Here is a 23,038-nt window from a genome sequence, read left to right on the forward strand (position 1 = left end):
AGCTCGTTTGTTTTAAAGTTATAAACAAGTATAATCAGTTCGCCCCTAATCTTAATATTTACCTTATTTCGTATTGTAGACAACTGTGATTAACAATAATTTTGTGATAAATTAAAAGTAAAATTACCATCAAATTACCAACGATTCCTAATATCATGACGATAATGCAGGTTACCATGGATGTAATTCGAATGTAGGCGGGAAGCATGTACAGCTCGGAAGTAGCGTTCTCTGGTTCAATTACTGAAAACACGTGAATTACGTAAATACAGGGTGTCCCGGGTTTTAACCGACAAACTGCGGGAGCATATTCTACTAGTGGAAATAAGAAAAAATTCTTATATCGAGTTTGCTTAGAAATGCTTTATTACAAAGTTATAAACCAATATTGAAAAGAAATATGAGATAAGTAACAACGGATTTTTTCACAAAAATAAAAATTATGTTTCTTTGTCTGGTAGTATGTGGATTATTATGAGCCCATACATGGCTATTATGAGAATTGAATATGCCTCGTCTTGTAAAGGTCGTTTCACCTGTCCATAATATCATTGATGAGAAAAGATTGTCCCTTTCTACTGCATTCACATACTAGTTACAAAATTCGACTCGTTTCTGATAATCGATTGGAAGTCATTCTTGTACAGGTGTGTAATGATATGCGAATCTGTCATCAGCACGCAATGTTCTCCAAATAGTGTTTCGTGATATCTGCAGTTGAGCTGAAGCACGTCGAACACTTTGTGTAGGAGTATTATCAAAAAGATTTAAGATTCTTTCCGAACATCGTCGGTGTCTTAGAGCTGAACGAACATCATCATATTCATTCATAGGTCGAAATGAACCCAAATTACGTAATTGCAAATGGGTATTACTAAACACAGAACTATCTGGTACTTTCCTGTTAGGAAATCTACGTTGATACTCTCGTACGGCAGCTCGTGCATTTCCGTCACAGAATCCGTACACGAAATGAATATCAGTGTATTCCTCATTTGAAAACACTTTTGGCATTCTGATAGTAATTACTAGTTCACACGACGATTGAAATCTAACGGCTACTGTTGTGAAAGTAACAATCATACTGAATCGTTTCAACATAGTGAACATGAATACATGTGAATACACATAACATAAACATCTTCGACCTTCCAAATTCTACACTATGTTCCATTGTTACTTATCTCATATTTCTTTTCAATATTGGTTTATAACTTTGTAATAAAGCATTTCTAAGCAAACTCGATATAAGAATTTTTTCTTATTTCCACTAGTAGAATATGCTCCCGCAGTTTGTCGGTTAATACCCGGGACACCCTGTATATGATGTTCAACATTTTTTGAATACATGACATGATTATCGTAAGTCAGAATTTAAATTAAAGTCATTCTACATATTATATTAAAAGAAAAACAATAAATTTTATTTATCTTTGTTTTTATAATTTAGAAAATACGATGTATTGGAATTTGCATGTATAATTAGAGAAATTATTTCGGGAAGTAAAAGATTTAATTAAATCTTGCATAAAAGCTTTTATTAATTTTTGCAGAATATCTCTTTGTAATATAATATATAACAGACTCATCACTTTAGGAACATGTGAGTGATTTGAGCATTATAATTTTGCGTAACGACTTTTTCAATAATTTTTGCAGTATATTTTGTGATTGTGGCATCGCGTCGCTTCGGGAAAAATGATTACAAAAGATCGTAGTCGCGAGGATACCTGAGAATCCATTTTCGAGCGCGCTGTTGCCGATCGCCGTTGTGTAATAGGAGGAATTCAATTCGAGCGAGACCGTGGACATTGTCGTCAACATTCTTCAAGCGCGAAGCAAAATGCAATTTCCTCCACTTTCTTGTCCACCAATCTTCCTTTTCACTTTTAGGCCACTTATATATCCCTACATGTCCTATATATACTTTTCACGATCACACGCTCAGCAGCTTTACGCTATCATCCGCCTCAATTTATCATATGGTTTGCCATTGCTTTTTATATAGTCGAGTTATGTATTTATAGGCCTATTTACATACAGACGATAATTGTGGTCATCGTCACGCCAATCTGGCAAAAGCTTTGAAATTTTAGAATTTTTATTGATCAGTATTCTACCAATATATCGTAATATATAGCTCAATAAAACAAATTGTCCAAGAAAACTCACTTTCGAGAATCGCACGAATGCAAAAATACGACCTTTCCGACGTGGATCTCGTTTATCGGCTTTTATGATAATCACTTTTGTCGAGACGAGACGTGCGTTGACAAAACGTGTCGAGGTAAAGTGACATTATCAAGTCCCTCTCGTCGCGCTAATTCACCGTTAATTATTTCATTTGACGTGATGGAGAACCGATTGTCGTGACCGAAATAATCGCGAGAAATTGTTTGCTCTGCAAAATCTCCCGATTAGTCTCCTTCTTTTGAAACAAAACTTCGGTTTAAATCTCTTCGATTGGAATGGCTGAGAGAGATAGCGAGAGTATCAATTTACGAAAAAATCTTGATGAGGATTCGCACTCCGGAAATTTCTCTCTCTGATATTTCGCGTCTCGGTGTGATCGATTAACATTGTTAACTCTTTCGCGCTTTAGGCGATTAAAGTAGAATAACTTTGCTGGTTTTTTTCTGGTAACGGAATTGCGTTATTCGATTGACAGCGTAAAATAACTAGAAGTACGTTGGTTAAATAAAAATGCGCGACCGCGTTTCGCGGATATCATTTTTGTTGTCGAAGCAATTCAGTGGAAAAAATTTAATAAGAAAAAATATGTTAAGCCATTTGATAGTATAATCGATACTGTGCTGATTTCTCTTTCTCACTATTTTAGCAAAGAATCCACAACGCAATACTTGGAATTCTATTTTTATTCCGCGCAATTTCTTGAAAGAAAGTTCGCTGATAAATTGGCAAGACAAGAAGAAGAACATATTCTACATTTATAAAAAAAACAAGCTCTAGAGTGGCATTTCTTGAGTTTGCCTCATCAAAAATCAGAAGTATTTCGAGAATATTTGCCAAATTTGATTTCGAGTCTCACGAAATTTTACACACAAGTGCACTATAATGCTGTAATTATGGACACATTTGCATCCTAAGAGAACGCAATTGTCGATCACCATCGCATAATTAAATTCACCGCTATTTGACTGTGCGTTCCACGCGTAATTCCTTCGACTGATGGAATTTCGCATCATTTCGCCGGAATTCTGTCCAATCTCGTGATTTTCGATTTCTCGAGGTATCGAAAGATCGCAATTAGTTAGTCTTTAATTCAAATTAGGACTTTAATTAAATTAAAATTAACGATGTAGTCGCCGATTCGACGATTTACTGAAAAATCATGCTTATTGAAGCATTAATTAATTAGAACGCTAATTACTATAGACTGCAATTGTTTATTAGTAAAGAAGAATGAACAAGTTTGCTGAAATTTCAAATAATTACACGGTCGATTAAATGCGATCTGAGTCGAGTTCTTCGATCGCCTCTTCTTATGGGCACTGAAACTTCGCGAATGCATCGCGTTAATGTGATTCTAACGAACCGTTGGCGATGCCATCTTTTATAAATCGCCAATAATCCACTTTTATTCGAACAGACAACTCAATCCGGTCATACACGAGCTCGTTGTTGCTTGCCATTTCTCAAAATTGAATACAGTTTATTTTTCGATTTAATCAGCTGCGTCGGTGCAATTTATTGCGGCACGTCAAACTGTCTCCCTCAATATCACCATGAGCAAATCGTCGAACTGAAATTCACTCAAACTGACGCGCGCAAATCACCACTGTTAAATATCATACGTACGGCACGTACGATTATCATTCTCGTCGAATTGTTCTGATTAAATGGTTCAAAATATGCCTTTTTCGGCAGCGTACCATTTCGCGACTTCTTATACGAAACGCACACTGAGATATCCTAAATTATAATCTCGGTATCAGTACCGTGAGCATCTAACGTATGTTTCCTGTCACCTCACTGATCACCGACCCGCTTAGGCTCTGAAAATGCGTCCGCGGAACGAATCCGTACCGTAACGCACAAATAGTGCCGGTAAACTGAATGAAACACGGAACTCAACTTCCCACAAACTCTCGAACGCGCCTCCTTCTCGGCAGGAGCATGCGCGCGCTCTTTTTCTCATTACAGCAATATTTCTTTTCTTCCTTCGCGTCTGCAAATTTTAGTTGAAATCCAGTATTATGGAGAGAAATGTTCATGTAAGAAAAATTCAATACTTAATTATTATTTATTATTAGTTTTTATTTATTATTAGGTGTACTAGCAAAAGTTTCAGTCACGTTTTGCACGTTTTTCGCTTTAGGTGAATAATATGTGCAGTACAATTTAGTCACCAAAATATTTGCTCTCGCGATTTTCTGCTATTTCTCGGGTAAATTTTGAATTCCTTCGCGAAAAAAAGGTTTTTCGCATCTCAGCTACATCTGGAAAAAAATACTATACAGTTAAACAATATTGCATATTGACTAGGATAAGTAATAATCCGAAGACACCAAGTTGGATGAATACGCCGCGTGCGAAAAAAACTTTCCAGCCCAAATTTAAAACGATTTGAATACGGAAAGCATACATATAATTGCTTTTCATTGCTCATCGCGTTTACTTTTTTTTCGAAATTATGTTTATTGTTAAATCATAATATACGTTTCACAAACTTTGCTGCCAACTCTTCAAAAACATAAAAAAGCGAGACTTTATTTGACGTTTAAATAATAATATCAAAATACTGAAAAAAAGACAAAACGTTTTTCATGCCTCTAATATTTGTATCATTGATTCATAAGTTATCTTATTTCTCGTTATCTGTATTATTCATTATTTACATTCTTTTCTTCACACAGGTGTACACATATAGGTATGCTTCGGCAATTTAACAAAAATATTTAGTTGAAGTTTGGAATGTTCCTGGAATAAATTCCAAAAATTTTTAAAAATGTATAATTTGCCTCATTTCTATTGTTGCATACAACTACAATCTACGAAACATTGTTAATATCTAATTAATGTCCAATATGATATAAAAAATAATTGATCGGGCTTCACACGAACTTAGAACACACTTATATATAACTGAAAATTTTGAATTGTTTCCAAAAATTTAATATCCCAAAATTAAGATTTATCTTAATTTCATTGTATTTATATTTTTTATATTGTATTTATATTATATTTTATATTGTATTTACATTATATTAACTAAGTGTTAAATAAACAAAACAAAAAATATTTGATAAAGCTTATAAACCATATCTCTATAGCATGTATAGCAGGAGCTAATCTCCAGACTATTTAAATAATTCTAGTTATTCATAATTTATTTCTTCCTATTTATATTTTGTATTTTGTGTCAGGCACTTAGATGTTATGTGCAATAGTAAAACTGGGAGACTAATCAATTTTGGAATCTTTAAAATGTTATAAGTTGTCCAGAAGAAGTAGTTTTTCGAATATTTCGAGTATTTCAACTTTATAAAATGTGTCGAATTTGTATATTTTTTGTTTACATTAATACAAACTTGATGACAGATTCGAAACGTTTAAAGATATTCATGAATTATCTATGTTAAAGCAAATATCATTCCACTTCACTTTTAATAAGTGAATGAGTTTCTAATCATAACGTCATGCAAAGTAAAAATGTTTTAAATAAATATCGACTTAAACGAAAAGGCCTCCTTTTGATATCTTGGGAATTGCGCACTGATAAAAAAATATAGTTGAAGATACTGTGATTCTGTATAGTTGGCGCCTTAGCACACTATAAATTATAGTATCCTGAAATTATAGTATTATAATACTAATAGTATAATGATTTATATAACTAGTAGGTAATTATATAATTTAACGGAGCACCCTCGGATGACCTTGACCTTGCCATATATTATAAAGGTCACCCTCCTGAGTGACCTTCAAAAGGTTTTAGCCGTCGCTCGTTGTTTATTAAAAAGTTGTAAACAAAAGAAGTGGGTAAACCTGAAGAAAAGGAGGCATCTCCGATGACCTTGACCTTGACATATGTTATAACGGTCACTCTCCTGAGAGACCTTCAAAAGGTTTTACCAGGCGCTCGCGTTCATTAAAAAGTTATTAACAAAATTAATTTAGTGGTTTCGTATGGATTTTCCACCAAGTAACATGCAGAAGGGTTCATCTGTTGCTCGTTGTTTATTAAAAAGTTATTAACCAAAAAAGTATCACGCATAGTTTTCAGCCCACTTCGCGGGGGGGTTGGGGGGGAGGGGCAAAGCCCCTCCCCCCGCCGTGGCCAGTGTAACAAATTTCAGTGTGATACACGATTGTTTTATATTATAATAGAAGACGTTCAAACACGTATCACGGCGGGGGGGAGGGGCTTTGCCCCCCCCCCCCGCCCTCCCGCGAAGCGGGCTGACAACCATGCGTGATACTTTTTTGGTTAATAACTTTTTAATAAACAATGAGCGACGGATGAAACCTTCTGCATGTTACTTGGTGAGGCGATCTGTGTAATATATGTCAACTTCAAGTCCTTGCTTCGTGTGAAAAGTCGAAGAACCATACGAAATCACTGAATTTATTTTGTTTATAACTTTTTAATAAACAATGAGCGACGGCTAAAACCTTTTGAAGGTCACTCGGGAGGGTGACCTTTATAATATATGTCAAGGTCAAGGTCATCCAAGAGTGCTCCGTTAAACTATATAATTACCATAAAAACTATAAAATTATAAAAAAAGGATTTGTTTGTTATTATGAATAGTTTTAGAGGAAACACTTTATGTAATATTAGATATGTAAATAAATTCGGTGCCTTTTATTTACATAATTTAAAATTTTTTTATAAAATAACAAGAATAGCCTTGTGATCCTTACAATCTTCTCCATTATTTTCTGACTTTGATCTATCTATCAGGCAGTTGACGAATCCTCGATAAAAACTTGTCAATATTGAGTTAATGAAAATATCAATGTTTTCTCAGAATTTTTCTATATAATTTTAAAACAAAGGTAAAAAAATACGCAAGTACATTAAAAAGCAAAACTAAATATGAAGAAATCCATAATTAACTAGCCAAGTACCTAGAAGCGATTCAGTTTGAGGATTTGTAATTTGAAATAATACTTGGCGTGCCCAGGTCGCATTGGACATGCATTCTTCTAAATTTGTATTGCCTTGAGTATTTTCACTAATGACTCGTAAATCTTTGTGTTTGGTAATATTAAACAAATACGTTTACAGTTTTGCACATTAGCGGAGTGATTATAAATATCCCTTTCATTAGTCATTCAATACAAATACTTTACACATAGAGTTTACACAAATTATAGATAGGACGTACATTTTAATGCGACCCGGGCACGCCAAGTATTATTTCAAAATACAAATCCTCAAATTGAATCGCTTCTAGGTACTTGGCTAGTTAATTATGGATTTCATCATATTTAGTTTTGCTTTTTAATGTACTTGGCGTATTTTTTTACCTTTGTAAGGTTTTTTTAGAGAGATCTCATTACTTTTTGTAAAAAGTTTTATGTTTCATTAATTTTAACTATTTGTATGTATTTTTGTATTGCCGCAATAATATGCCATTTTATTTCTGCTGTGAGATCTCATCCAACATATAAATTTTGGATAATAAAGATTTATCTGATCGTGCAAATCACCTTAATTCTTCTAATTGTCAAATATAAATTGTGACAATTTAAAATTTTCTCTCTCACTCCCTCTCTTTCTTCCTCGGTTTCGTTCTATGAGTATAAAATGTTCCAAATTATATCTTAAATTGTCATAATATATCGTTCAAAATTAGAAGAATTATTTACTTATCATTGCGACGCTATCACGATGATTTCATTTAAACAAGTAAATTTAAATTTTTTATAAGTTTTGCAATTTATATATTTATCTTAAAATAAAACATTATCCAAGTATTAAAATCAGTTTTAATTTAATAAATTAAATCATGCATGTATGAACGGCAGCTTGACGGACAAAATCGCTTTGCATGGTATGTACGAACATATGTACGTGAGTGGTCTGAAATCCCACGGAAATGGAAAACGGAACGTCACAATTTTAACATAACAATTATAATATTTCAAGATTGACTGCATCAATCTTATTCAAATTGGTCGCAATCGAAAGCTTGCACCCATATTATATAATAAAAGTGCCGTTAGATTTTTGATAACGGCTTTAATTCCTGAAATATTTTAATCATAAGTTTATGTGACCTGTCAAATGATATGAAGTCCAGATAAGCTATACGGTAGCGCTCGACGTCTATGCACTGAACTTGGTAACGCTCAATGTTTATGCACTGATTCTCATTATTCGGAGCTTTATTTTTGATTTTTATGTACTTGGCGTCGCGACGCTACCGCGTCGCTTGATAAGTATCAATCAGATAATGTTGGAGTAACCAGAACAAGTGACTCTGAAGTAGCCAAATCTGATGAATATGCCATATCAAATTCTCTGATTAGTCTAATAAATTGTCTTTTTTATCAACTTATCAGTCAAACACATAAATTGTTAATAGCGTTTTATAGTAATTCTTTGACCTGGATGCAGCAATAAACTCATCACCGGTGATAATCTGGTGCAAAAAATCTTTTCTTTTAAATTTGGTCTGAGAAGATATGGCTATATCAAACTATGACTTTATTTTTCGAGATAAACACTGCAAACTCTATCGACTTTCTTTCTGAATCTTTTCCAATTGATATAATTAAAATCGGAAGCCTACTGAGTTATTCCAAGTTGCTTTGCGAACTCTTATTGTGTTTTGATGGAATTTTTATTCCATGGCTATTGCAATTCCTCGTCTTTGAATTTTGGAAATTCGCCGGTACGTTGCTTTTAAGGGGTAACGTCACTCTAGCGCTCGGAAAAACAGCTTAATTTTGACAATTTTTTATGGGAATATAATGAATGGAATACAAAATCCGTTTAAAGGCCTTTATTGTACATACTTTGAAGTGTATTTACAAATTTTTATTGAATTTTTTTACAAAATGGCGGCGTCAGAGCTCAGCAAAGGAAGCCTCTTCTCACAGATAGTGTTCCGCGGTCGGAAAGATTTCTCCTCCAATTTTTGACCTGGAACAAAAAACTAAACATTTTTGAGTCTTATATAAGGTTAGCTCGGGAAGTACGTACGGGAATTAAAAAATACCGTTTTTTGTAAAACTGACGCACGTTTGAACAAAAAGTATCATTTTTAGGTAAAAAAACTTTTTGTTCAAACGTGCGTCAGTTTTACAAAAAACGGTATTTTTTAATTTCCGTACGTACTTCCCGAGCTAACCTTATATAAGACTCAAAAATGTTTAGTTTTTTGTTCCAGGTCAAAAATTAGAGGAGAAATCTTTCCGGCCGCGGAACACTATCTGTGAGAAGAGGCTTCCTTTGCTGAGCTCTGACGCCGCCATTTTGTAAAAAAATTCAATAAAAATTTGTAAATACACTTCAAAGTATGTACAATAAAGGCCTTTAAACGGATTTTGTATTCCATTCATTATATTCCCATAAAAAATTGTCAAAATTAGGCTGTTTTTCCGGGCGCTAGAGTGGCGTTACCCCTTAAGGTCAAAGTTTCCTTCACGAAATTTTTTATATCATTTTATGTTTTATAAGTCATTACGTCTGCTGTACGAAAGTAATACAGAAGAACCGAATCAAAACATTGCTCCTCATTTTCTTCGATTTCAGTTTGATATAAAAAATAATTAGAATTCATTATATTAACAATATGTTAAAGTCAGAATTGGAATAAAAATTTCAGGCTTTCATCCTCCTCCTTAACTCTTGATGATATTTTGACTAAATCAGTTGACTGAAATGTTTTTACTGGATTGAATGTAGCAAAAATGTGCTCAGATAGCATTTCTTGCTAAAGCAAACTAATGCAATCTATTTGCTGGCAATTATTGCAGTTGTGTTGCCATAATAACGACAGAAATATTTATTAAATTAAAAATCGCATGTTGATAGCAAATTGTTAACATGCTTTGGTAACAATGTTTGCAGCAAAAATGTTAGCAAATGTTTTCAACTACATATCGACAACTGATTTTATTGCAGTTAAAAAATTATTTATTATTTTACATCCACCCGTGTATAAAGTGTTCTTTGCACAAATATAGATATAAGTGTATGTGTATTTATAAAATATGTCTTATAAATATAAATGTATTTATAAAAGATTTTTTTTAACACTAAAAAATTGATAATTTCCTAAAATGTGTATAAAAAAAGTGTAGCATTCGAGAACTGCATGTCTAGTTTGTCTTCAATTTTTTGTTTCTAAACCAATGTACATATATTTATGTGCGACAATTATCCAAAACCTGTTGGTGCATTTTTTAAGACATTTATTTATCGCAGTTTGAAATTGTCGACTGCGCTTCTCGAACACCTTTTTTCAGTTGTGATTGGACAATTATGTTTAAGTGCAATTTCGCGCCTGCTATAATTTTTCAACCATGATTATTTCACGGTCTCTTGTTTGATGGCTGTAAACTCTATATTAAAATATGAAGTTTGGAATCACAGTCGATTGTTTTTTTGACGTTTCAGGAATAATCGAATGTGGTTGGTCAATTGCTCATGCATGGTTCAATGGCATACCAGAGCGATACGTGACACGTGACGCATATCCAATGATTTACTGCTATTCCCCAAAAGCTGTACACACATTGGATATTACTCGTCGCGTCAGCAAACGCGGCTTTATTTAACTACAGTAAAGGAGATAACAAGAGAGAACTGCGCATACATGCTGCGGTGAAAAGACACATGAATTCTGGTATCACTGCTCTCTAAACCTAAAGCAATCTTTAGTGATTTTTAGTAAACACGAATGTGGGTGAGAAGAATTTATGAACACTGTAAATACCATTCTCATATATTGCAAAATAAAGATTGAAAAATCAATTGCAATATATGTGCTAATCCTAGTATTTCATATAGATAAACCGAGAAAAACGAAACGCACCGAAACCAAAGAGATTCTGCACCACATCCTGTAGTGATGAGACACTATCCTAACGAAAGAATAGCTCTCGACCCAGAATACTAAATGCAAGCATGAAGATAAAGATGGACCTAAAGAAATAGACTCAACAATCTGACTGAAGAACGCCAAACTTGTAGAACAAACACTATGGACTTAAAACGAAAAAAGTTTAAATACATACTTCTAGAACAGACATAATGGACTATTGTGAACGACATGTTTCAAGAGCAGATACTTTGAACGACCCTTCACGACACCCTTGTAGGACAGACACGATAGATAATTCTTAGACAACAAAAGATACAAATACGATCACCATCTCATTTGCAAACTGCATCATTGTATACCAGACAACGTGACGATACAAATTCATCGCGATTGCTAAAAGGACAGATGCTAGACGTACAAACATCGATGTCTTCACAGACTGCAAGAAGACAACTGAATTCACAGTCAGATTTATAGTCAAAGAATGATTCAATCCACAGTAATACATTCGATCCAAACGCACATCTTACCATTGAAAGCCGATATTCAACAATGATAACACTGCAATTATTTCATGTACAATCTGACATTTCATTAGCAACAACGACCATTTATCCATTCCACTATTCCATTCTATACACAACTAGATTGTCAACCTTTACAATCTGACGACATAACACATACTACTTTACAAAAGCTTGACGTGAACGTTCCACATTGTTATACTGCAGGAGCATTTTCAAAGAAATTAGAAGAAGTACACTCTTACAAACCCTAATGTAAATATCAAGCGACGCGGTAGCGTCGCGACGCCAAGTACATAATCAAAAATAAGGTTCCGAACAATGAGAGTCACTGTATAATATCGAGTGTTACCAATTTCATTGCATAAACGTCGCGCGCTACCAATCGCGCGCTACCAAGTAGCTTATCTGGAATTAATGCCATTTGACAGGTCATATCAACTTATGATTAAAATATCTCAGGAATTAAAGCCGTAATCAAAAATCTAACGGCACTTGTATAATAAAATGTGAATGCGAGCTTTCGATCGCGACCAGTTCGAATAAGATTGGTGCAGTCAATCCTGAGATATTATAATCGTACGTTAGAATCGTGACGTTCCGTTTTCCGTATTCTGGTTCAGACTCACGTACGTATGTTCGCACATACACATGCAAAGCGATTTTGTCCCTCAAGCTGCTGTTCATACATGAGTGATTTAATTTATTATAAATTAAAAATGATTTTAATAATACATGGGAAATGTTTTATTTTACGATAAAGATATAAATCGCAAATACTATAAAAAATGTGATACATGCGAAATGTTTTATTTCACGATAAAGACATAAATTGCAAGTAATTGCAAGCAACATCATCGACGACGACGACGACAATGACGACGACGTTGCACCACATTGACGACGACGACAATGACGACGATGACGTTGATGTGGTGCAACGTCGTCGTCGTTGTTGTCGCCGTCATCGACGTGGTGCAACGTCATCGTCGTCGTCGTTGACGTGGTGCAACGTCGTCGTCGTTGTTGTCGCTGTCATCGACGTGGTGCAACGTCATATTAGTTAGTGAGAAAGGGATTGACTGCACCAATACCACGAATTTCATTGCATAATGTCGAGCGCTACCACATTCATTGCATAAAATTATAAAACTCGCAAAAATGATTTATGTAAAAGTAAAGTTATATTGTTAAAGTTATAATAAAAAATATTGTAAATCACATAGAGAAATTTTGTTAGAAAAACAGAAAAAAGTATAAAATATATAAAAATAATTTACATTATATAAAAATCAAAAGATTATTCTTAATAAAATTCTTATTACAAATTGCATCGGAACGATGTACGTGTTAGTATGCAAAATAATCGATAATAAAACATATAAAAAGAATAGACAAAATTTCAGACGACACAACTGGCAAAAATTCCTTCTTTATTACTTCACAACGTTTCGACCATATGGGTTGTGGTCCTTCTCAAGTGAAATTGAAATTAAACGAATATATTACAACAAGGCCGTCTGAAATTTTGTCTATTATTATCATTGCTGGCGTACACAATTACAATTTTTGTATATAAAAAGAAATTATGTAATACTAATTATATGTTCAAAAGAATGTAAAACTAAAATATAGTCAAATTTTTAAAATTTACAAAAAAGAGTGAGATCCCTAAAAAAACCTTTTTAAAAAAAGAAAAAATATACGCCAAGTACATAAAAACTCCCAACTTGTCAAAACTCAAAACTAAATATGAAATCAATAATTAACTAGCCAAGTATTTAGAAGCAGTTTGAGTATTTTACCCAAACGTTTTCCATGCATTCTCTCTTATCGCATGACGACATTGAAGTACTTGGCGTGCCCGGATCACATTAAAACGTCCTGTCCTACCTATAAGAGACACAAAATCATTTGCGAGTCATTATTGAAAATCATGAAGATACAAGATACAATACAAATCAAGATATTGTACAAATTTACAAGAATACATGACCACTGCGATCCGGGCACGCCAAGTACTTCAATGTCGTCATGCGATAAGAGAGAATGCATGGAAAACGTTTGGGTAAAATACTCAAACTGCTTCTAAATACTTGGCTAGTTAATTATTGATTTCATATTTAGTTTTGAGTTTTGACAAGTTGGGAGTTTTTATGTACTTGGCGTATATTTTTTCTTTTTTTAAAAAGGTTTTTTAGGGATATTTTTTAATATATATCGTTTTTATTATTATTATCTCATAAGATTAATTAATTTTTCAAATATTTTCTCGCGCGCACGTGTGTGTATGATATATGTGTGTCATTAACATTATGTTTTATTATTTCCATTTATTTGAAATTGAAGGAGAATTGAAGAGTATCTGATGAAGTTACCTGAAGAATTTCGGTACAATACTTAATTAATAATAATCAGCACGTAATATTCTTATTTACTTTAATTTCAATACTTTCATATTTTTCCAATTTTTAGATGGATACATGAAGCATTGGCTCGCATCGAACAGAAGCAGAAGCAAATGATTACAAAAAAATGCAGTGGTATTCTGCAGAACCCAAAGTTTCTTCCGATTGCAAATATGGGGCAATTCGAGGCATTTGAAAATCTGAACGATGAAGAACTAAGAATTCGATCTGAACTAAGAATTCGATACTGTTGTAAGTATACTATATCAGCTGTTATGCATGCATACAACAATATAAATAAGTATAAATGCAAGTTTTCATAATTTTATTACAATTGCAGGTGTCGTAATTCAATCTACTTCGGGGTTACGCTGCAAAATATTGTTGCAATTTTGAAAGCGTCTCTCGATGGTTTCAGCCATAGATTTACGTGGTCAGGCAACAATAAAAAATTGTCTATTCAAAAAAGCGTATTCATTAAAATATTTTCATGTTTTTTATTTTGACAGTGAGACAAAAATTTACATTATTACAATGGACTTATATTTTATATTTATAAACCTTGTCGAGGCATAAGCTACAAGTGTCTTATGTTGTCAATAGCGCGTATAAAACTCTAGTGCACTTTCATAAATAATATATGTGGGATGAAACACATAGTATATATTTGATGTACTGCTTGCATCGTTAGCGGCATGCGCGATTAGATCACAGTGTGATTATCACAGTGGTTGTTTTTTTCTTTGGCGAACGTTTTTTTCATTGTCGCTAACAAAGCGACAATGTAATTTGTCGGTCTCCTTTATATTTTTATATTTCGTCGATGTAAAGGAAGGGATAGGATATAAAAGCGTGAGTAATAGAAAAGCGAGCAAGCAATCTGTATTCGACCAGCGACGTTAGTAGCTCTATCTACTGTCTTTCTAGTGTTACATTCTCAATAAATTCTTGTTAATCCCACAATTGGGGGCTCAACCGAGATCACATCCTCGAGTGTAATACTAGTTGTACGAAGAAGAAAGGTGCAAGACAGAGTGCGTGAAAAGGTGTAAGAAGAAGAATACCGGTATACAATAAGTTTTAAGGCGTAACCATAATGGCGGAATCGGGTTCTAGTGCGATAAACGACGACCTGAGTGCGAAGCTGGCAGACATGACGATGGTTCAATTAAAGCAAGAATTGAAGAAACAAAAATTAAAGACTGTGGGACTGAAGAATGAATCGTTATCCTACGACAGTTACCATTTATGCAACTCGAGCGCGAGCACGTGAAACGGGACGTCATGACGATGTTGAGGATAAAAATGACGACAGAGACGCATGTGGAGAGCAAGAGGATGCCCGCGATAGCAATACGGACTCGACGAAGACGAAGCGTCAGCAACTGAAGAGAAGACAAAATAGAACAGAAAGAGACCGAAGAAATCAATTGTTAACGTTCAGGGATGCTGAAGACTCTTTGGAAACATTCAGTGGAGACGATAAAGTTGACGTGCAAAGATGGATTAGAGATTTCGAGGAAATGGTCCGTCATTCAAAAGGCATATGCGAAGCGTCTTCTCCGTGGTTCAGCGAAGCTGTTTGTTAATTACGAAAGATGCACAAAGACGTGGAGGAAACTACAACATTAATAGAGAAATTTGTCGATATTCTAGACAGTCATGCGGTACACCAGGAATTGTCACGACTTAAGGAAATATCTGACGAGTCTTACCAGGCATATATTTACAAAATGTTGGAAATTGCTGCGCAAGCCGACGTGGATACGCAATCGGAAATTCAATATATTATCGAGGGTATTCAAGACGATGCAAGCAATAAAACAGTACTGCATGGAGCAAAAACAATACGTGAACTAAAAGAAAAATTCATCCAATATGAAGCTATAAAAAAAGAAGGAAAGTCGAGGATGAAGCCAAAAGAGAAGAAGACGACTCGTAGGGACACTAGCTCGACGGAGGCGAAACGATGTTTTAACTGCGGTAGCAGAGATCATTTCGGAAAAGCGTGCCCGATGAAAGACAAAGGTGCCAAGTGCTTTAAATGTAACTAATATGGACACATCGCTAAATTATGTAAGGCAGTGAGTAGTATCCAAAAGGAAACAGCATGTATTATTGTTAAGAGTCCGCAACAAAAACAGGTAAAACAAGTAAAAATAGAATAAATGTTTTCTTAGCGTCATAGATACCGATAGCGACTTAAATTTAATCAACCAAGCTTGCTATGAGAAAATAGGCTGTCCAAAGTTAAGCGACAAATCAGAAAAATCCTGAATCCTGAAAAATCAGTTGACATCAACAGTTCAAATGTACCCGAAAATCGTAAAGGATTGCTTCCCATTGCTGTTGATCGAGGATCACCTCGACCGTTTGCAAGGCGCGAAAAGTTTTATGCTTGATTTAGAAAATGGGTTTTTTTATGTTGAGGTATCCGAAGAAAGTAGAAAATACTTCTTTACACTTGTTCCAACAGGTCAATATGAGTTTATGGGGATGCCTTTTGGACTTTGCAGTTCTCTCGCTGTGTTCCAAAAGTTTGTAAGACGTGCTGTATTTCGAGATCTGAATTTTCAAAGAATTGTGTTGATTAATATGGACGATTTAATCATTTTTTCGCAAAGCATCGAACAAGCGATCGCTCATTTGAAACGTGTGTTAGAAGCATCGAGTCAAGCCGGTTTGCGTATCAATTAGCGAAAATGTCGATTTATTCAAACGACAATCGAATACCTAGGGCATGCTATCAATAATGGAAATAATGGAATAAAACTCTCGGAGACAAAATTCAGGCGATTATGAAGTTTCCGGTTCCAAATGAAAACGCAGCCTGAACAGCACCGCTGAACGGGGATCTCTGTCAATGCGCGGTACAATGCGCGTGCAGCAGTCTCCGACGTTTCGAGGTTGCTTTTTACGTCTCGGAGAGTTGCTTTCTTTGATTCAAGGTATTTTTACTTAAAACAAGATTTATTATAATTCCTGGCTCAACTTCCGAATAGCCTCCCCCTCCGATTTTCATGAAATTTTTAGGATATGTAGAGGTAGAGATGAGGAAGGTGTGGATGGAAGGATTTTTTGCGGAAACGCCTCCTAGCGAAGAAATTAACAAAAACAGGTTTAATGATTTTGCACGAATTTCCAGCTGCCTACGCGAATCAAGAACTTGACTTTGATATATATTATAGAGGTCACCTCCCTCAGTAACCTGTCGAAGGTTTTAGTTCTCCTTCGTTATTAATTAAAAAGTTATTAACAAAAGAAGTTTAAGGATTTTGCACGCATATGTAATCTTAACGGACCTTAGTATGTTACCTCTGCTCGCGTTTGTGTTAACAAAATTGGTAATACTGCTGTTTAGGGGACCCACCTCCGATGACTTTGACCTTGACATATGTTGTCAAGGTCACCCTCCTGAGTGACCTTCAGAAGGTTTTAGCCGTCGCTCGTTATTTGTTAAAAAGTTATTAACAAAAGAAGTTTGATAACTATACTACTTAAAATTAGTAGTCAAAACATAATATACTGATCTGTGTAGAGACTAACCAGGTTAGTTAGGTTAGGTTAGGTTAGGTCAGGTCAGGTCTTGACCTTTATTAAAAAGTTATTAACTAACGAAGTATCACACTCGGTTTTCAGCCCGCTTCGCGGGGTGGCAGGGGGGCGGGGGGGAGGGGCTTCGCCGGAGCCGATGTAACAGATTTCACCGTACAGATTGTGATCACCTGGTACACGGCAGGTATCCCGGCGGGGGGCGGGGCAAAGGCCCTCCCCCCGCCCCCCCCGCAAAGCGGGCTGAAAACCGAGCGTGTATGTTCGGGGCTCCAGTTTCGGAAAATTCGTGCGAAATCATCAAACTTCTTTTGTTATTAACTTTTTAATAAACAACGAGCGACGGCTAATACCTTCTGAAGGTCACTCAGGACATTGACTTTGACAACATATGTCAGGGTCAAGGTCTTGATTTGCGTAGACAGCTGGAAATTCGTGCAAAATCATTAAACCTTTTTTTATTAATTTCTTCGCTAGGAGGCGTTTCCGCACAAATTCCTTCCACCCACACCTTCCTCACCTCTACCTCTATATATCCTAAAACTTTCATGAAAATTTGAGGGGGGGGGGAGCTATTCGGAAGTCTTACCTAATTCCTTTATTTTTAATTGGTTATCGAAATAAATATTCGTTAAAATAATATTTTACAGTAGTTATAATAATATTAAACAATAACTTTTTAATGGTAAAAAATGGTAAGACAATAAAAGAAGAGAAAAATAAATAATATGCGTTGGACAAAACACTACCTCGACAACTACATATTTGTTATTTCAATAATTATGTGCTAGCGACTTCAGTCGCTGTAGCATAATGTTTGTTTCATTTCGAGCGATTATAGTTGCTCATGACATGTAGACAGCATCTCACGGCGGACGACTATAGACCCGTAGCATGTGGACAGCGTCTCGCGGTAGGTAATTATAGTCCGTAGTAGCGAAAGAGTTAAATCATTGAAGAAGTTTCGATTGCATTTATTAGGCATTTATTTAAAAATCATCATCAACTGCAAAGCGGTCTGTACTTTAACGACGAATAACGAGACTTATGTGTTGGACAAAACACTACCTCGACAACTACATACTTCTTATTTCAGTAATTGTGTGCTACGTATCAGGCGACTTCAATCGCCGTAACATAATGTTTGTTTCATTTCGAGTGATTATAATCGCCCATGACATATGGACAGCATCTCACGGCGAGTGACTATAGTCACCCGTAGTATGTGGACAACGTCTCGCGGCAGGTGATTATAACCCGTAGTAGCGAAAGAGTTAAATCATTGAAGAAGTTTCGATTGCATTTATTAGGCATTCATTTAAAAATCATCACCGACTGCAAAGCGGTCTGTACTTTAACGACGAATAAACGAGACTTATACGTCCGCGTGGCACGATGGACTCTTGCATTAGAAGAGTATGATTATGAGATACAACGTCGGTCAGGAAAGAATATGATGCACGTAGACTCATTAAGTAGAAATCCTCTTCCAAATTTGTCTCATTAATGAAAGTAAACGATGGTTTCTTAATCGCCAGATTAAGAAAAGCTCAGCACACCGATCAAGATTTACAAAAGATTATTAAGTTAGTGCAATCAGTTTATGATAAATTTAAGAAAGTTATAAAACATAATAAATAAAAAATTAATTTGCTATTATTGCTATTAATCTTCACTTATTATTATTCATCTTTATTAGTATTATTCATTATCCATATATCATGTATGATAGGTTTATACAGTGCTGGCAAGAAGTTCCGGAACGGTTAAAAATCTTGGAAAATAATGATTTAGTGGAAAAATGTTTCAAACAAAAAGTATAGGGCTTAAAAAAATCTATTAGATGATGATATATATTTGACCTTGGTATGACATTGGAAAGCCCGGTCATGGTCAACATAAAAATCTTAAATGGAAACCCCTAGTTTTTATTACATATTCTTGTAGCTTATCTCGAGAGCTTTTCGAAACGCTATAATAAATTTTTTTCTCTTACGTACTTTTTGACTTATAAGGCTTGAAGGTTACACAGTACCGCCGGCATTAGAATTACCCAAGGTGCACCGCGTGGAGGTTGCACGGTCAGATTTACACCTCTTTTGTGTGTGTGTATGTGTGCGTGCGTGCGTGCGTATGTGTGCGTGTATGAGTGTGCGTGTGTGCGCGCGCGCGCGCGTGTGTGTTCTTCATAAAACTAACTTCACAAAAATAGTTTATACTCGTATGTACGAACAACGGCATTAATGCCGTCCGAAAATACGTGTGACGCACACTAAGAAAGCGCGTCACTTATAAACTTTCTCGCGTATAGTGAGGTGTTCCGATAACTATATTGCTCGTTCGTGTTTACCTCACCTACAACCGGCATTGTGTAAGCGACCTGATCATTGTGTGCGATCACACAGGTATTCGGACGGCATTAATGCCGTTGTTCGTACATACGAGTATAAACTATTTTTGTGAAGTTAGTTTTATGAAGAACACACACGCGCGCGCGCGCGCGCACACACACACACACACTCATACACGCCGCGCGCACACACACAAAAGAGGTGTAAATCCGACCGTGTAACCTCCACGCGGTACACCTTGGGTAATTCTAATGCCGGCGGTACTGTGTAACCTTCAAGCCTTATAAGTCAAAAAGTACGTAAGAAAAAAAAATTTATTATAGCGTTTCGAAAAGCTCTCGAGATAAGCTATAAGAATATGTAATAAAAAATAGGGGTTTCCATTTAAGATTTTTACGTTGACCATGACCGGGCTTTCCAAGGTCATACCAAGGTCAAATATATATCATCATCTAATAGATTTTTTTAAGCCCTATTCTTTTTGTTTGAAACATTTTTCCACTAAATCATTATTTTCCAAGATTTTTAACCGTTCCGGAACTTTTTGCCAGCACTGTATATTAAATATTATATATTAAATGCGACTGTAATACTTTCGCATATATTATATAAATATTCGGCGCAGAATTATTTATTGGCTACCAGATGAGTTTATTCGATGTCCGAATTGGTCAAATCTTGTCAGCCATTTGCGTTTGCATGATTTAGTCCGCACACATATGTCGTACATTAAATCTGTTTGGTCTGTACAAATATAAATCCAGCTTTCCCGATCGTGCATACATGCAAGTTTGGTTGATATCGTCAAAACTAGGACGATTAGTCGAGAATTAAGCAATATATATGTGGGACATAAATCGAATGTATTATACTAGATGCCGCGAGAATAGATTATGAGACGTTGTTACACAAGATTGTCACAATGTTGACGTGTAGGCAATATTTCTTATTCTCCGGGAATAGTTCAAGTGCTGATACTTGACCTATTTTCTCATTTTGCTGAAAGTTTTATCTAATATTTTTGAGTTTTTGAGCTCAAACAGAACCACATTATGAAATTGAATGTTAGTCAAACCTCCAGTTAAATTTCGAAGTTTTACATTAAGCACGTTAAAATTTTTATGAACGTTGCTTGTCATTGCGTATATATTTGTGACTTATAGTTTGTTCACAATATACATTTATTGGCATTTTTACACAATTCAAAGGGATGAAATATTATCTAGCAAAGTGTTTATGTGTTTACACACGTAAAGTGCGTACATGTGTGCGTATGTACAGAATGGTCCGCTAAACCCGAGCATTATATTTTTAAATATCTTACTTGTTTTTGATTATTATCAAAAAAATGTGTATATGTATATAAAAAAGTTGCACCGTTTAAGGAACCATGATGATGACATAATGAAAACAGTTTTTTCTCAAGATTATTTTTTCAGGGGTTTTAAAGTCAAGATTATTTTTTTTACAATGAATTTGCAACAAAATTTGGCATGATTAAAAATTCAACAACAGCAATAATAACAACCAATAACAATAGTTACACAATAGCAAATGCAATAGCAATTAATATTAACAGCACTTATAGCAGCAGCAACTATCACAATAACAACAGAATGATTACACTCGAAAAGAATCACAAAAATAACAATAATGTGTCTTAAATTAATAAAAAGTTAAATTAGTTAAATTAGTTAAAAGTGATATAAAAACTATTAAATTCCTGAAAACAGCTTATGGAGAGAATATTTTAAGCCATAAAACTATTTTGACATAAAAACTTCAAGGAAGTCAGAACGTCGATCAATCAATGACGATCCACGAGTCAGGTGTCCGTCAACGAACAGAAATTACAATTCCGTGGTTCGCATGAGGCAATTAATAATCGAAAGTAGGTAGTAGTGATTAACAATATGAAACATATTGTTATTTGGTATACATATGGTATTAAACAATATACCCGGAGAGCTTAACTTTTCTCATGATACGTACCAATCAATTTTGACAGAATGACACATGTACCCATGTGACATATTTCCGATACCTGAGTTTTAAATTGGCGATCGATATTCTGCCAATTTTTAATTTTTTGTGTCACTCAAAAACAGTGATACATCATAGAGTATTACTTTTTGTAAGTTATTTTTTAACAATTTTTAACAATTCGAGAGTTTCCATTTTTTCACCCAAAAAAAAAGTTCTAGTCTTAAACTGGGAATTCCTCTAAGGATTTCCTCTAAGCAAAAAATCTTACATATTAATGGTATATTCTTTTAGATATACGTATTCATCTATAAAAGAGTGGATACGTGAATTATACTCAATAGTAAATTCCTCTATCAGAAATATCACTATGTAATTTGAATAGCCTCTTGAAATAAGAGGATATGCAAGATATTCGTGGCACGCGCGCTTGTTAGAAGAAGATTGTCATTTAAGTATTAGTTTTGTGACAATCGACTGCACGATGCGCAGAAGTGACTGCGAACCATCATTCCGAAGGGGACAGTCGTCAGGTGCACAACGATTGTCCCGAGTTTTTTTTTCAATTTGTTATTTCGTATTTCACTCACTTTTGCAATTGGCCATATCGAACCTGAAAGGGATCGGGTGTCATTAAACACTAACAAGTAACACTACCCAACTGCCACTCGCCGATTTTCTTGAAACTTTGCACACACGTAGTACATCGAAAAACATTACACACGTGTCTTTTTATTTGTGCTAACAACGCATTTTAAGGTTAGAAAACGCATTCGAAAATTTAACACTCTATAGCACAATGGTAACTAACGCTACTCCTGAGCGTTATTCTCTTACAGCTTTTACGACATTACTCTATTATGATTTTATTGTCTGAATGTTTGGCATTAATTTTACGAGATTCGGAATGGCAGATTCAAAATCGCGGGCCGAAATCACAGAATTTTCAAAAATTTTATTCAAAGTCAGTTTCGAAAAAGTGTTTTAGACCCGTGATTACGATTTTGGTAACAGTTATATCAATCTAGAGGTGGCGGATGAAAAATGGCAAATTCAATATGGTGTATCCAAAATGCGGACCAAATCAATTGTTTTAAATTAGTTCAAAGACCATTTTTGGTGGTTTTCGAGTCACTGTTTACAATGTTAATAGTAGTTTGACAAAATTCCTCTAGATTGATATAACTGTTATCAAA

The 23,038-nt window shown here is 34.9% G+C and overlaps 2 protein-coding genes across 6 annotated transcripts in view; one reads left to right on the forward strand and one right to left on the reverse strand.

The window, feature by feature from the left end:
* The window catches only part of LOC105275077 (growth hormone secretagogue receptor type 1), a 157,767-nt gene extending 152,680 nt beyond the window's left edge, over positions 1-5,087 (reverse strand). The window contains exons 1-3 of one of the 5 annotated variants that reach the window (XM_011331726.3): positions 3,457-5,087; positions 1,731-2,072; positions 128-243 (exon numbers count right to left, since the gene is read on the reverse strand). In XM_011331726.3, coding sequence (XP_011330028.1) covers positions 128-243; positions 1,731-1,824 — 210 coding nt within the window. In that variant the 5' untranslated portion in view covers positions 1,825-2,072; positions 3,457-5,087. Of the gene's footprint in view, positions 1-127; positions 244-1,730 lie in introns of all 5 variants that reach the window. The other 4 variants (XM_011331725.3, XM_026973380.1, XM_011331718.3 and 1 more) reach the window with 4 other exon arrangements.
* Positions 5,088-13,775: 8,688 nt separating this feature from the next.
* LOC105275071 lies at positions 13,776-16,057 on the forward strand. Its single transcript, XM_011331714.2, has 2 exons — positions 13,776-14,208; positions 14,297-16,057. The coding sequence occupies exon 2, from the start codon at positions 15,555-15,557 to the stop codon at positions 16,008-16,010; it is 456 nt and encodes a 151-aa protein (XP_011330016.1). The 5' UTR covers positions 13,776-14,208; positions 14,297-15,554; the 3' UTR covers positions 16,011-16,057.
* Positions 16,058-23,038: the final 6,981 nt, after the last annotated feature.

The sequence above is a fragment of the Ooceraea biroi genome, chromosome 1 (assembly GCF_003672135.1).
Source record: "Ooceraea biroi isolate clonal line C1 chromosome 1, Obir_v5.4, whole genome shotgun sequence".
In the NCBI taxonomy this organism is placed as follows: Eukaryota; Metazoa; Arthropoda; class Insecta; order Hymenoptera; family Formicidae; genus Ooceraea; species Ooceraea biroi.